The 12,500-nt window shown below is 42.2% G+C and overlaps 1 protein-coding gene across 1 annotated transcript in view; it reads right to left on the bottom strand.

The window, feature by feature from the left end:
* LOC124020873 (NLR family CARD domain-containing protein 3-like) overlaps positions 1–12,500 on the bottom strand; it is a 14,980-nt gene that overhangs the window by 1,757 nt on the left and 723 nt on the right. Inside the window, 7 exon segments of the mRNA XM_046336169.1 lie at positions 3,823–3,996; positions 4,104–4,277; positions 4,572–6,342; positions 6,715–6,943; positions 7,072–7,156; positions 7,536–7,652; positions 9,516–9,632. Coding sequence (XP_046192125.1) covers positions 3,823–3,996; positions 4,104–4,277; positions 4,572–6,342; positions 6,715–6,943; positions 7,072–7,156; positions 7,536–7,652; positions 9,516–9,632 — 2,667 coding nt within the window.

The following is a 12,500-nucleotide window of genomic DNA, read 5'->3' as shown; positions in this document are numbered from 1 at the left end:
GTGTGTGTGTGTGTGTGTGTCACAGACCAGTGGAAAAAGTATCAGTCAAACAAAGTGAGTGTATCAGACAACACACACAGTTGACAGTCACACCATGGACAATTTAGACACAAACAAACACATGTATTGAGACACACACACACACACACAGTCAGCATAGAACTTTGTCCAAGGTAAGAATGTTTGTCCTAACAATCATCATTCCCCAATCAGTCGCTAATCTGAAGACACCTGCTCCTTTTCTCAATCACATCCCCTTTCCCAGAAGACACACCTCCTCCTGTTTCCATTACCCAATCACATCCCCTTTCCCAGAAGACACACCGCCTCCTGTTTCCATTACCCAATCACATCCCCTTTCCCAGAAGACACACCTCCTCCTGTTTCCATTACCCAATCACATCCCCTTTCCCAGAAGACACACCTCCTCCTGTTTCCATTACCCAATCACATCCCCTTTCCCAGAAGACACACCTCCTTGTTTGAAATTACAGTCACATCCCCTTTCCCAGAAGAAGACACACCTCTCCTTTGGTTTAAATACCCAGTCAGTTGTTCTCTCTGTGGATTGATCTCTCTGTGTCTCATTCTCTCTGTGGATTGATCTCTCTGTGTCTCAATCTCTCTGTGTCTCGATCTCTCTGTGTCTCGATCTCCCTGTGTCTCAATCTCTCTGTGTCTCAATCTCTCTGTGTCTCAATCTCCCTGTGTCTCAATCTCTCTGTGTCTCAATCTCTCTGTGTCTCGATCTCCCTGTGTCTCAATCTCCCTGTGTCTCAATCTCTCTGTGTCTCAATCTCCCTGTGTCTCAATCTCTCTGTGTCTCAATCTCTCTGTGTCTCAATCTCTCTGTGTCTCAATCTCCCTGTGTCTCAATCTCTCTGTGTCTCGATCTCTCTGTGTCTCGATCTCTCTGTGTCTCGATCTCTCTGTGTCTCGATCTCTCTGTGGATTGAGCTCTCTGTGTCTCAATCTCTCTGTGTCTCAATCTCCCTGTGTCTCAATCTCCCTGTGTCTCAATCTCTCTGTGTCTCGATCTCTCTGTGGATTGAGCTCTCTGTGTCTCAATCTCTCTGTGTCTCAATCTCCCTGTGTCTCAATCTCCCTGTGTCTCAATCTCTCTGTGTCTCAATCTCTCTGTGTCTCAATCTCTCTGTGTCTCAATCTCTCTGTGTCTCAATCAATTTGTTGGGCTACCCGTTGGTAAACTTTGTCTAAGAACACTAGTCACTAGTTACACTGTACCCCCTGTATTTTTGGTTAGTTAGTTAGCTGTATTGAAGTAGGCTCGTCTAGCTTTGGGGTGTTTTGGGATATTTGTTTCTTTCTCTTGGGTCCAGCTCAGCCCCTTTTCCTGCCCCCCTTTACAGTGGGTTTATGCACCTATTTGCATGAGTTAACAAAACATGTTATAGGTTTGATATGAATATTGACATAAACCCTCTACATACTTGAGTTTCTCCAGTCTACAGTGTGGATCCTCCAGTCCAGCAGAGAGCAGTCTGACTCCTGAGTCTCCTGGGTGATTGTAGCTCAGGTCCAGCTCTCTCAGGTGTGAGGGGTTTGACCTCAGAGCTGAGACAAGAGAAGCACAGCCTTCCTCTGTGACTAGACAGCCTGGCAGCCTGCAAAGAGTCAAATCATATTAAAATCACACTGATATTCTTTGGTTATTATTATTACTATTATTATATTAGCTTAAACTTTCACCATGGTGGTGAAAATAGTGGCAACAAAACATGCTAACCTCTCACCATTACCAATAACAGAGAATACAACAAAACATGCTAACCTCTCACCATTACCAATAACAGAGACTACAACAAAACATGCTAACCTCTCACCATTACCAATAACAGAGGCTACAACAAAACATGCTAACCTCTCACCATTACCAATAACAGAGGCTACAACAAAACATGCTAACCTCTCACCATTACCAATAACAGAGGCTACAACAAAACATGCTAACCTCTCACCATTACCAATAACAGAGGCTACAACAAAACATGCTAACCTCTCACCATTACCAATAACAGAGACTACAACAAAACATGCTAACCTCTCACCATTACCAATAACAGAGGCTACAACAAAACATGCTAACCTCTCACCATTACCAATAACAGAGACTACAACAAAACATGCTAACCTCTCACCATTACCAATAAAACAGAGACTACAACAAAACATGCTAACCTCTCACCATTACCAATAACAGAGACTACAACAAAACATGCTAACCTCTCACCATTACCAATAACAGAGACTACAACAAAACATGCTAACCTCTCACCATTACCAATAACAGAGACTACAACAAAACATGCTAACCTCTCACCATTACCAATAACAGAGGATACAACAAAACATGCTAACCTCTCACCATTACCAATAACAGAGACTACAACAAAACATGCTAACCTCTCACCATTACCAATAACAGAGACTACAACAAAACATGCTAACCTCTCACCATTACCAATAACAGAGACTACAACAAAACATGCTAACCTCTCACCATTACCAATAACAGAGACTACAACAAAACATGCTAACCTCTCACCATTACCAATAACAGAGGGGGTCTGATCTTTGTGCCTCTGTAACTTCATCATTCATCATTATTCTCGATTCATTCATTATTATCCATAATCATGGTACCATCCACATGAATGTAGGAGTGTTCAGAAACATATTCTATTCTTACTGACAATACAAGTGAAGTGACTCCAAAATGACAGGACATTATTCACCATCCAGTTTCTATTAGGAAAACATCTAAAACACAACCAAGACAAACTGCAAATTAATTCAACAAGTTAGTAGAATCACAAGCTTGATGTAATCACTGCAGGCATGGAATATGGGACCAAATACTAAACGTATGACTACTTTAATAAACTATAAGTGAATATAACCAAATAATTACGACTTTTCAAATGGGAGAACTACATACATAAAGTGCTTTCATATCTGCTAATACTGACCTCAGAGTCTCCAGTTTACAGTGGGGATTCCCCAGTCCAGCAGAGAGCAGCTTCACTCCTGAATCCTTCAGGTCATTGTTACTCAGGTCCAGCTCTCTCAGGTGTGAGGGGTTTGACCTCAGAGCTGAGACCAGAGAAGCACAGCCTTCCTCTGTGACTCCACAGCCTGACAGCCTGACAAAGAGATCATCATGACTTCACAAACACACTGTTCATTTCACAAGTAGAATGTACATGAAAAAGGAAAATGAACCTTTAATTGTGATTGATATGTGAAATTAACAGAATATTTAGTTAGTTAACCACAACACCCCTGTGGTGAAACGATTATTGCTGTGGAAGGTAATGAGCAACATATTGTGTCCAGTGTGTGTGTGTGTGTGTGTGTGTGTGTGTGTGTGTGTGTGTGTGTGTGTGTGTGTGTGTGTGTGTGTGTGTGTGTGTGTGTGTGTGTGTGTGTGTGTGTGTGTGTGTGTGTGTGTGTGTGTCCTGTTGGTGTCCTATGTGTGTTCAGTGAGTGTTAAGTGTGTGTTTAGTGAGTGTTTCTTGCCAGTGTGTCCAGTGTGTGTTAAGTGTGTGTTCAGTGAGGGTGTCTTGCCAGTGTGTCCAGTGTGTGCGTGTGTAAAGTATGCCCGTGTGTGTTTGAAAGGACACACACAATGGCCAAACACAATGGACACACACAGGACACACACACACAGGACACACACACACTGGACACACACACACAGAGCATATACCTTTGTCCAAGTGGTGGTCAGAATGTTTGTCTTAACCAGCCTGATAAGTCCAACATGTCTGATATGAACATTGACATAAACCCTCTACATACTTGAGTTTCTCCAGTCTGCAGTGTGGATCCTCCAGTCCAGCAGAGAGCAGTCTGACTCCTGAGTCTCCTGGGTGATTGTAGCTCAGGTCCAGCTCTCTCAGGTGTGAGGGGTTTGACCTCAGAGCTGAGACCAGAGAAGCACAGCCTTCCTCTGTGACTAGACAGCCTGACAGCCTGCAAAGAGATCATCATGTAATTGTGACTTTTTCAAATGAAATATAGAAACATGTATAGATCTGGTGAACAGTTATCACTTGTTGACCAACTACAGGAATACTGACCTCAGAGTCTCCAGTTTACAGTGGGGATTCCCCAGTCCAGCAGAGAGCAGCTTCACTCCTGAATCCTTCAGGTCGTTGTTACTCAGGTCCAGCTCTCTCAGGTGTGAGGGGTTTGACCTCAGAGCTGAGACCAGAGAAGCACAGCCTTCCTCTGTGACTAGACAGCCTGACAGCCTGACAAAGAGATCATCATGACTTCACAAACACACAATTTAACACCAGTAGTGTCGAAGGACAATGGCAGATGCATTTGGTTTATTCTCTCAAACGACAAATAGATTCATCTTCCGTCTCCTAGAATTGTATGGTCATATTGTTATACTAATGTGAAAATCCATTAATTTATTGAATTATTGATTCAGTATGTTATTCAATATAATATTATATACATATTATATTACATATTTTTCTCTAAACTGAATCTTTCTTCCTGATGATTAGTTCTTATATGTCATTTTATTTACTCACAGAGCAGCTCTGGAGGCTTTGACCACTGGCAGCAGCCTCAGAAGACCTTCCTCTGATCTGGAGTATTTCTTCAGGTCAAACACATCCAGCTCCTTTTCTGAAGTCAGCAACACAAAGACCAGAGCTGACCACTGTGCAGGTGACAGGTTGGGTTTTGAGAGACTTCCTGATCTCAGGTAGCTTTGGATCTCCTCCACTAGAGAATGGTCATTCAGTTCATTCAGACAGTGGAACAGATTGATGCTCCTCTCTGGAGAGGGATTCTCCCTGATCTTCTCCTTGATGTACTTGACTGTTTCTCCATGGGTCTGTGAGCTGCTTCTTGACTTTGTCAGTAGACCTCGTAAGTGCTTCTGATTGGACTCCAGTGAGAGGCCCAGAAGGAAGCGGAGGAAAAGGTCTAAGTTTCCTGTCTCACTTTGTAACGTTTTATCCACAGCACTCTTGTAGAAAGCAACTTCAGGCTCGTCGTTTGTTTTCAGTTTGTCCATGAGATTCTCATTGTTGTTGATGAATGAGAGGAACACATATACAGCAGCCAGAAACTCCTGAATGCTCAGATGAACAAAGCAGAACACCTTGTCCTGGTACAGCACACATTCCTCTTTAAAGAGCTGTGTGCACAATCCTGAGTACACTGAGGCTTCATTGACATCAATGCCAGCCTCTGTCAGGTCTTCTTCATAGAAAATCAGATTGCCCTTCACAAGCTGTTGAAAAGCCAGTTTTCCCAGTGACAGAATGCTCTCTTTATTCCAGTGTGGACCTGTCTCTTCTTTCCCAAGATACTTTTCATTCTTCTGTTTGGTATGAAACACCACAAGGTGTGTGTACATCTCAGTCAGAGTCTTGGGCATCTCTTCTCTCTTGTGTTTCAGCATGTGTTCAAGGACTATAGCAGAAATCCAACAGAAGACTGGAATGTGGCACATGATGTGGAGGCTCCTTGATGTCTTTATGTGTGAGATGATTCTGCTGGCCAGGTCCTCATCACTGAATCTCTTCCTGAAGTACTCCTCCTTCTGTGGGTCATTGAACCCTCGTACCTCTGTCACCTGGTCAACACACCCTGAAGGGATCTTATTGGCTGCTGCAGGTCGGGTAGTTATCCAGAGGAGAGCAGAGGGAAGCAGATTTCCCCTGATGAGATTTGTCAGCAGAACATCCACTGAGGTTGACTCTGTGACGTCCCAACAGATCTTGTTCTTCTGGAAGTCTAGGGGCAGTCGGCACTCATCCAGACCATCAAAGATGAACAGAACTTTGTACTTGTTGTAGTTGGAGATTCCTGATTGTTTAGTTTCCATTGAGAAGTGATTAAGAAGTTCAATGAAAGTGTGTTTATCCTCTTTCATTAAATTCAGCTCCCGAAAAGGGAATGAAAATACAAATTGGACATCCTGATTTGCTTTTCCTTCAGCCCAGTCCAGAATGAACTTCTGCACAGAGACTGTTTTTCCAATGCCAGCGACTCCCTTTGTCAGCACAGTTCTGATAAGTTTGTCTTGTCCAGTTAAGGGTTTGAAGATGTCGTTACATTTGATTGCAGTCTCTGGTCTTGCTTGTTTCCTGGTTGTTGTCTCAATCTGTCTCAGCTCATGTTCATTATTGACCTCTCCTGTTCCACCCTCTGTGATGTAGAGCTCTGTGTAGATCTTATTGAGAAGTGTTGGGTTTCCTTGTTGAGCGATCCCCTCAAATATACATTGAAACTTCTTCTTTAGATTAGATTTGAGTTCACGTTGGCAAATCACAGCAAGCTCATCTGAATCTAGAAATAACAGAGGATATTAATATTATGTCTGTTTTAATGTCTACAGTATTGTAGGACTGTTTTAAAGTTGTACATTATAATAATGTATTCTATTAACCGACTGTATAAATGTGTAAATGTTTTCATAATGCGTTATAGACTGGTGTGACTGATTATATTATTATTGGTGTTATTGATGGTATTATTAATGTTCTCTCTCTCTCTAAATGAATCACCACAACACATCCCTGCTGCTACTTGATGAGGTCACTAGGTGTTGTGTTAAGGCTGCTACAATATCATTGAGTTACACAGCTACTTTAGCTGTACTTTGGCTACAGCTTTTAAATGTTATAAAACATCATTCAACATGAGGCAGACAGATCTTACATTTCTCCAGTGTGTCAGCAAGCTCCTTCTGGTTCATTTTCCTCAGGATGTGCAGTGTGATCTTCAGAGCCCCCTCTCTGGCACTGCTCTCCTGCTTCTCATCTTCAGCGTCCACCACTTCCTTATCCTGCTTCTGACTCTCAAAGCCTTCTGGGAGTTCTGGACTAAGAATCCTCTTGAACATCTTCAGCTCGTTCTTCACAAATGTCAGAATTTTCTCTTCAAGCAACTGAAATAAATAAAGTAAATAAGTTAAGCAAGAGACAAATGCGTTCTCATTAACACATTAATGAGTGACTGACAGATCAACTTTACTTGAGGTAAACAAAAACAAATGTACATAACAGGACCACATACACTGAATATGGAGGCCAGGTCTGTTTGATGACTCTGGGAAGACTGACCACTGAGAATCTCTGACTCTGATCTCTCCTGTTGGTTTCTGTGGACAAAACATGAGATTACATCTCCTCATCCAGGGAGTACACACACACACACACACACACACACACACACACACACACACACACACACACACACACACACACACACACACACACACACACACACACACACACACACACACACACACACACACACACACACACACACACACACACACACACACACACACACACACACACACACACACAGGGAGGGAATGTTGTGTTTGTTTAATATTGTTTTAGGACTAAGAAAATGGACAAAATGATGAGCCTATGGATTATGAAAACAACAACAATAAATGGGAAAATGGGAGGAGAAATGACTAGAGACAGTGTTGTTTAACTCACTGACCAGGACCCATGAGTTCTTCTTACCTTTGTTCAGTAGAAAAGTCTCCCTCTCTAAACTCTATAGGAGGATCCATAGACCGGTCACTCTTCATGGACACACAGCTGGGAACAGGGGAGGCTGGTCTCTCCTGCTTGATTGGGCTTCAACACAACAGAGACAAACATTACATCTCTCATCTTCTCTGAGCTCAGATGGGGAAACATAAGAGTTTCATTCCAAAAAGCTATATATCCATTTTCAGAAATGTTTGTAAATTAGCTTTTATTGTTTAAAGAAGTTATGTTTGTTAAGTTTTTTTGATAAATGAGGAGATGGCACGTGGGTACCTGCTTCTATAAACCAATGAGGAGATGGCATGTGGGTACCTGCTTCTATAAACCAATGAGGAGATGGCACCTGCTCCTATAAACCAATGAGATGCAGTGCGATCTGCGTCACAAATAGAACTGACTTCTAGACGCTCGTTGACACGAATAATGAGACTATAAGGAGAACCAGTACTGAGTCAATGTGCAGGGTACCAGGTAGTTGAGGTAATAATGAGACTATAAGGAGTACCAGTACTGAGTCAATGTGCAGGGTACCAGGTAGTTGAGGTAATAATGAGGCTATAAGGAGAACCAGTACTGAGTCAATGTGCAGGGTACCAGGTAGTTGAGGTAATAATGAGGCTATAAGGAGTACCAGTACTGAGTCAATGTGCAGGGTACCAGGTAGTTGAGGTAATAATGAGACTATAAGGAGTACCAGTACTGAGTCAATGTGCAGGGTACCAGGTAGTTGAGGTAATAATGAGACTATAAGGAGTACCAGTACTGAGTCAATGTGCAGGGTACCAGGTAGTTGAGGTAATAATGAGACTATAAGGAGTACCAGTACTGAGTCAATGTGCAGGGTACCAGGTAGTTGAGGTAATAATGAGACTATAAGGAGTACCAGTACTGAGTCAATGTGCAGGGTACCAGGTAGTTGAGGTAATAATGAGGCTATAAGGAGTACCAGTACTGAGTCAATGTGCAGGGTACCAGGTAGTTGAGGTAATAATGAGACTATAAGGAGTACCAGTACTGAGTCAATGTGCAGGGTACCAGGTAGTTGAGGTAATAATGAGACTATAAGGAGTACCAGTACTGAGTCAATGTGCAGGGTACCAGGTAGTTGAGGTAATAATGAGACTATAAGGAGTACCAGTACTGAGTCAATGTGCAGGGTACCAGGTAGTTGAGGTAATAATGAGACTATAAGGAGTACCAGTACTGAGTCAATGTGCAGGGTACCAGGTAGTTGAGGTAATAATGAGACTATAAGGAGTACCAGTACTGAGTCAATGTGCAGGGTACCAGGTAGTTGAGGTAATAATGAGACTATAAGGAGTACCAGTACTGAGTCAATGTGCAGGGTACCAGGTAGTTGAGGTAATAATGAGACTATAAGGAGACCAGTACCAGTACTGAGTCAATGTGCAGGGTACCAGGTAGTTGAGGTAATAATGAGACTATAAGGAGTACCAGTACTGAGTCAATGTGCAGGGTACCAGGTAGTTGAGGTAATAATGAGACTATAAGGAGTACCAGTACTGAGTCAATGTGCAGGGTACCAGGTAGTTGAGGTAATAATGAGACTATAAGGAGTACCAGTACTGAGTCAATGTGCAGGGTACCAGGTAGTTGAGGTAATAATGAGACTATAAGGAGTACCAGTACTGAGTCAATGTGCAGGGTACCAGGTACACACACACACACACACACACACACACACACACACACACACACACACACACACACACACACACACACACACACACACACACACACACACACACACACACACACACAGGGAGGGAATGTTGTGTTTGTTTAATATTGTTTTAGGACTATGAAAATGGACAAAATGATGAGCCTATGGATTATGAAAACAACAACAATAAATGGGAAAATGGGAGGAGAAATGACTAGAGACAGTGTTGTTTAACTCACTGACCAGGACCCATGAGTTCTTCTTACCTTTGTTCAGTAGAAAAGTCTCCCTCTCTAATCTCTATAGGAGGTTCCATAGACTGGTCACTCTTCATGGACACACAGCTGGGAACAGGGGAGGCTGGTCTCTCCTGCTTGATTGGGCTTCAACACAACAGAGACAAACATTACATCTCTCATCTACTCTGAGCTCAGATGGGGAAACATAAGAAGAGTTTCACAAATAGAACTGACTTCCAGACGTTAGTTAATGGCGCGTGGGTACCTGCTTCTATAAACCAATGAGGAGATGCAGCGCGAACTGCGTCACAAATATAACTGACTTCCAGACGTTAGTTAATGGCGCGTGGGTACCTGCTTCTATAAACCAATGAGGAGATGCAGCGCGAACTGCGTCACAAATATAACTGACTTCCAGACGTTAGTTAATGGCGCGAGAGCAGTGTGTCATTTAAAATGACGAGATGAATTTATCGACGCGAGCGTTGTAAGTCAGTCTGTCAGCCCCGCTAAAAGGCTGGTGTCGTTACTCTGCCTTCTCCGGGGCATGTTGAGGTACATTTACTAACCGGGAGGGTTGAATGATGTAATTTATTGGAGGGCTGGAAGACGCACTCTCGAGGTTGTTTACTCACAATATCAGATATTAAATATATTTTTTATAATGAATGTATATTGAGGTTGAGGTTCTGACTAGTGATTATTTACCTGGGGTTCAATACCTGCTATTGAGGCGCTCTGAAAATAATATTCAAACGTTCGGTCCTTGAACACAGAGGGGTTAAACACTAAAGTTACCGTCCATCTAGTGAAGAGAGGAGAACCGGACAGAGGTAGCCAGCATCCGTCAATGAGAGAGGGAGAAGCGATGTAGATAGCTATGGTAACTAGGATGCTGCTGGTAGAGTAGCTAGCTAGCTTACCGAGCTGTACCGACTAGCTAGGATGCTGCTGGTAGAGTAGCTAGCTAGCTTACCGAGCTGTACCGATTGGCTAGCAGGTCGTTCGTCTGTCCCTCGTCTCGATGATGAATCCGGTGAAACACAAATTGAAACAAGGATAGAGAGTGAAAAGGATCTGGCTACACTCACACTGTCCCTCACCGTAAAGAAAAAAGCAAATTGAACAATAAACTTCGGTGTCTCAACACTAACAAACTCCGTCATATTCCCCAAGATCACCTCAGTCCACTCTGCGCGTAACCGGACAATATTCACACCGAACGTGGACGCGGACAGTTCTGTACGGGGACGCGGACAGTTCTGTACGGGGACGCGGACAGTTCTGTACGGGGACGCGGACAGTTCTGTACGGGGACGCGGACATGAGCTGTGCAACACAATAACCTAAACCCAGTCTTTACAGTGGGTTACATTAGTAATATTCATTTTTTTATTATTATGTTTAACAAACATTTTTACAAAATTATAACAACGTTTTGAGATCAAACATTCAGTTTTTTTATAACAATATTTTGAGATCTGGGACCATATACACAAAGTGTCTCAGAGTAGAAAATTGGTCGTATAAGTGCTGAGAATAAAGACATTTTACACTAATGAGTATAAATTACCTAGTTACCTACCCATTACCTAAATTACCTACCCACCTAGTCAGCAGATATTTAGGACACCTCGTGAGCTGTCTAAGTAGTTAAGAGTTAACAGCAGCTGTCCTAAGTAGTTAAGAGTTAACAGCAGGTGTCTTGATAATACTATAGAATCATGCAGTGAGTCAGTGGTTCCTGAGCCACATGTAATTGCATTGCAGTAATTAAAAATAATGTTTTTATATTTCTATGTGATCAACCCATAAATAATATAGACCTACATGCAACAGTATGTCTTGTGCTTTTGGCGATGAGTTATGTATGATAATTTTGCATAACAAGTAATACCATGTTTGTCTGCAGAGCATTTTGTCTTCATTTTGGCAGATTAACTAAGGCTTATTTCTGAAGATTAACTCAGGTTTTCACCCAGTGGCTAAGGAGTTGGAGCTGTGTCTGAAAGGTGGCTGGTTTGAATCCCGTGAGCTGGAAAAAAACTGCTGCTGGGTTCACCACGTCAAAACCTCAAAACATTAACCTTTCGTTGATCAGAACTCTAGAGGTTCTTCTTCGCTGAACCCAAAAAATATAACTTTTTCATAAGACTCCTGAACAGGTAACCAATGGTTACCCAACCTATTTACATTGTGTGTGTCCCCCTCTTTTATGCTGCTGCTACTCTCTGTTTATCTTATAAGCACAGTCACTTTAACGATACCTACATGTACATACTTTTGACCTCCTTTACATGTTAGCTAAAGGCATCTCCTTTACATGTTAGCTAAAGGCATCTCCTTTACATGTTAGCTAAAGGCATCTCCTTTACATGTTAGCTAAAGGCATCTCCTTTACATGTTAGCTAAAGGCATCTCCTTTACATGTTAGCTAAAGGCATCTCCTTTACATGTTAGCTAAAGGCATCTCATTTACATGTTAGCTAAAGGCATCTCCTTTACATGTTAGCTAAAGGCATCTCCTTTACATGTTAGCTAAAGGCATCTCCTTTACATGTTAGCTAAAGGCATCTCCTTTACATGTTAGCTAAAGGCATCTCCTTTACATGTTAGCTAAAGGCATCTCCTTTACATGTTAGCTAAAGGCATCTCCTTTACATGTTAGCTAAAGGCATCTCCTTTACATCTTAGCTAAAGGCATCTCCTTTACATCTTAGCTAAAGGCATCTCCTTTACATCTTAGCTAAAGGCATCTCCTTTACATCTTAGCTAAAGGCATCTCCTTTACATGTTAGCTAAAGGCATCTCCTTTACATGTTAGCTAAAGGCATCTCCTTTACATGTTAGCTAAAGGCATCTCCTTTACATCTTAGCTAAAGGCATCTCCTTTACATGTTAGCTAAAGGCATCTCCTTTACATGTTAGCTAAAGGCATCTCCTTTACATGTTAGCTAAAGGCATCTCCTTTACATCTTAGCTAAAGGCATCTCCTTTACATGTTAGCTAAAG

This window comes from Oncorhynchus gorbuscha, unplaced genomic scaffold, assembly GCF_021184085.1.
Source record: "Oncorhynchus gorbuscha isolate QuinsamMale2020 ecotype Even-year unplaced genomic scaffold, OgorEven_v1.0 Un_scaffold_961, whole genome shotgun sequence".
Taxonomy (NCBI): domain Eukaryota; kingdom Metazoa; phylum Chordata; class Actinopteri; order Salmoniformes; family Salmonidae; genus Oncorhynchus; species Oncorhynchus gorbuscha.
This window is presented reverse-complemented; position numbering and strand designations above follow the sequence as displayed.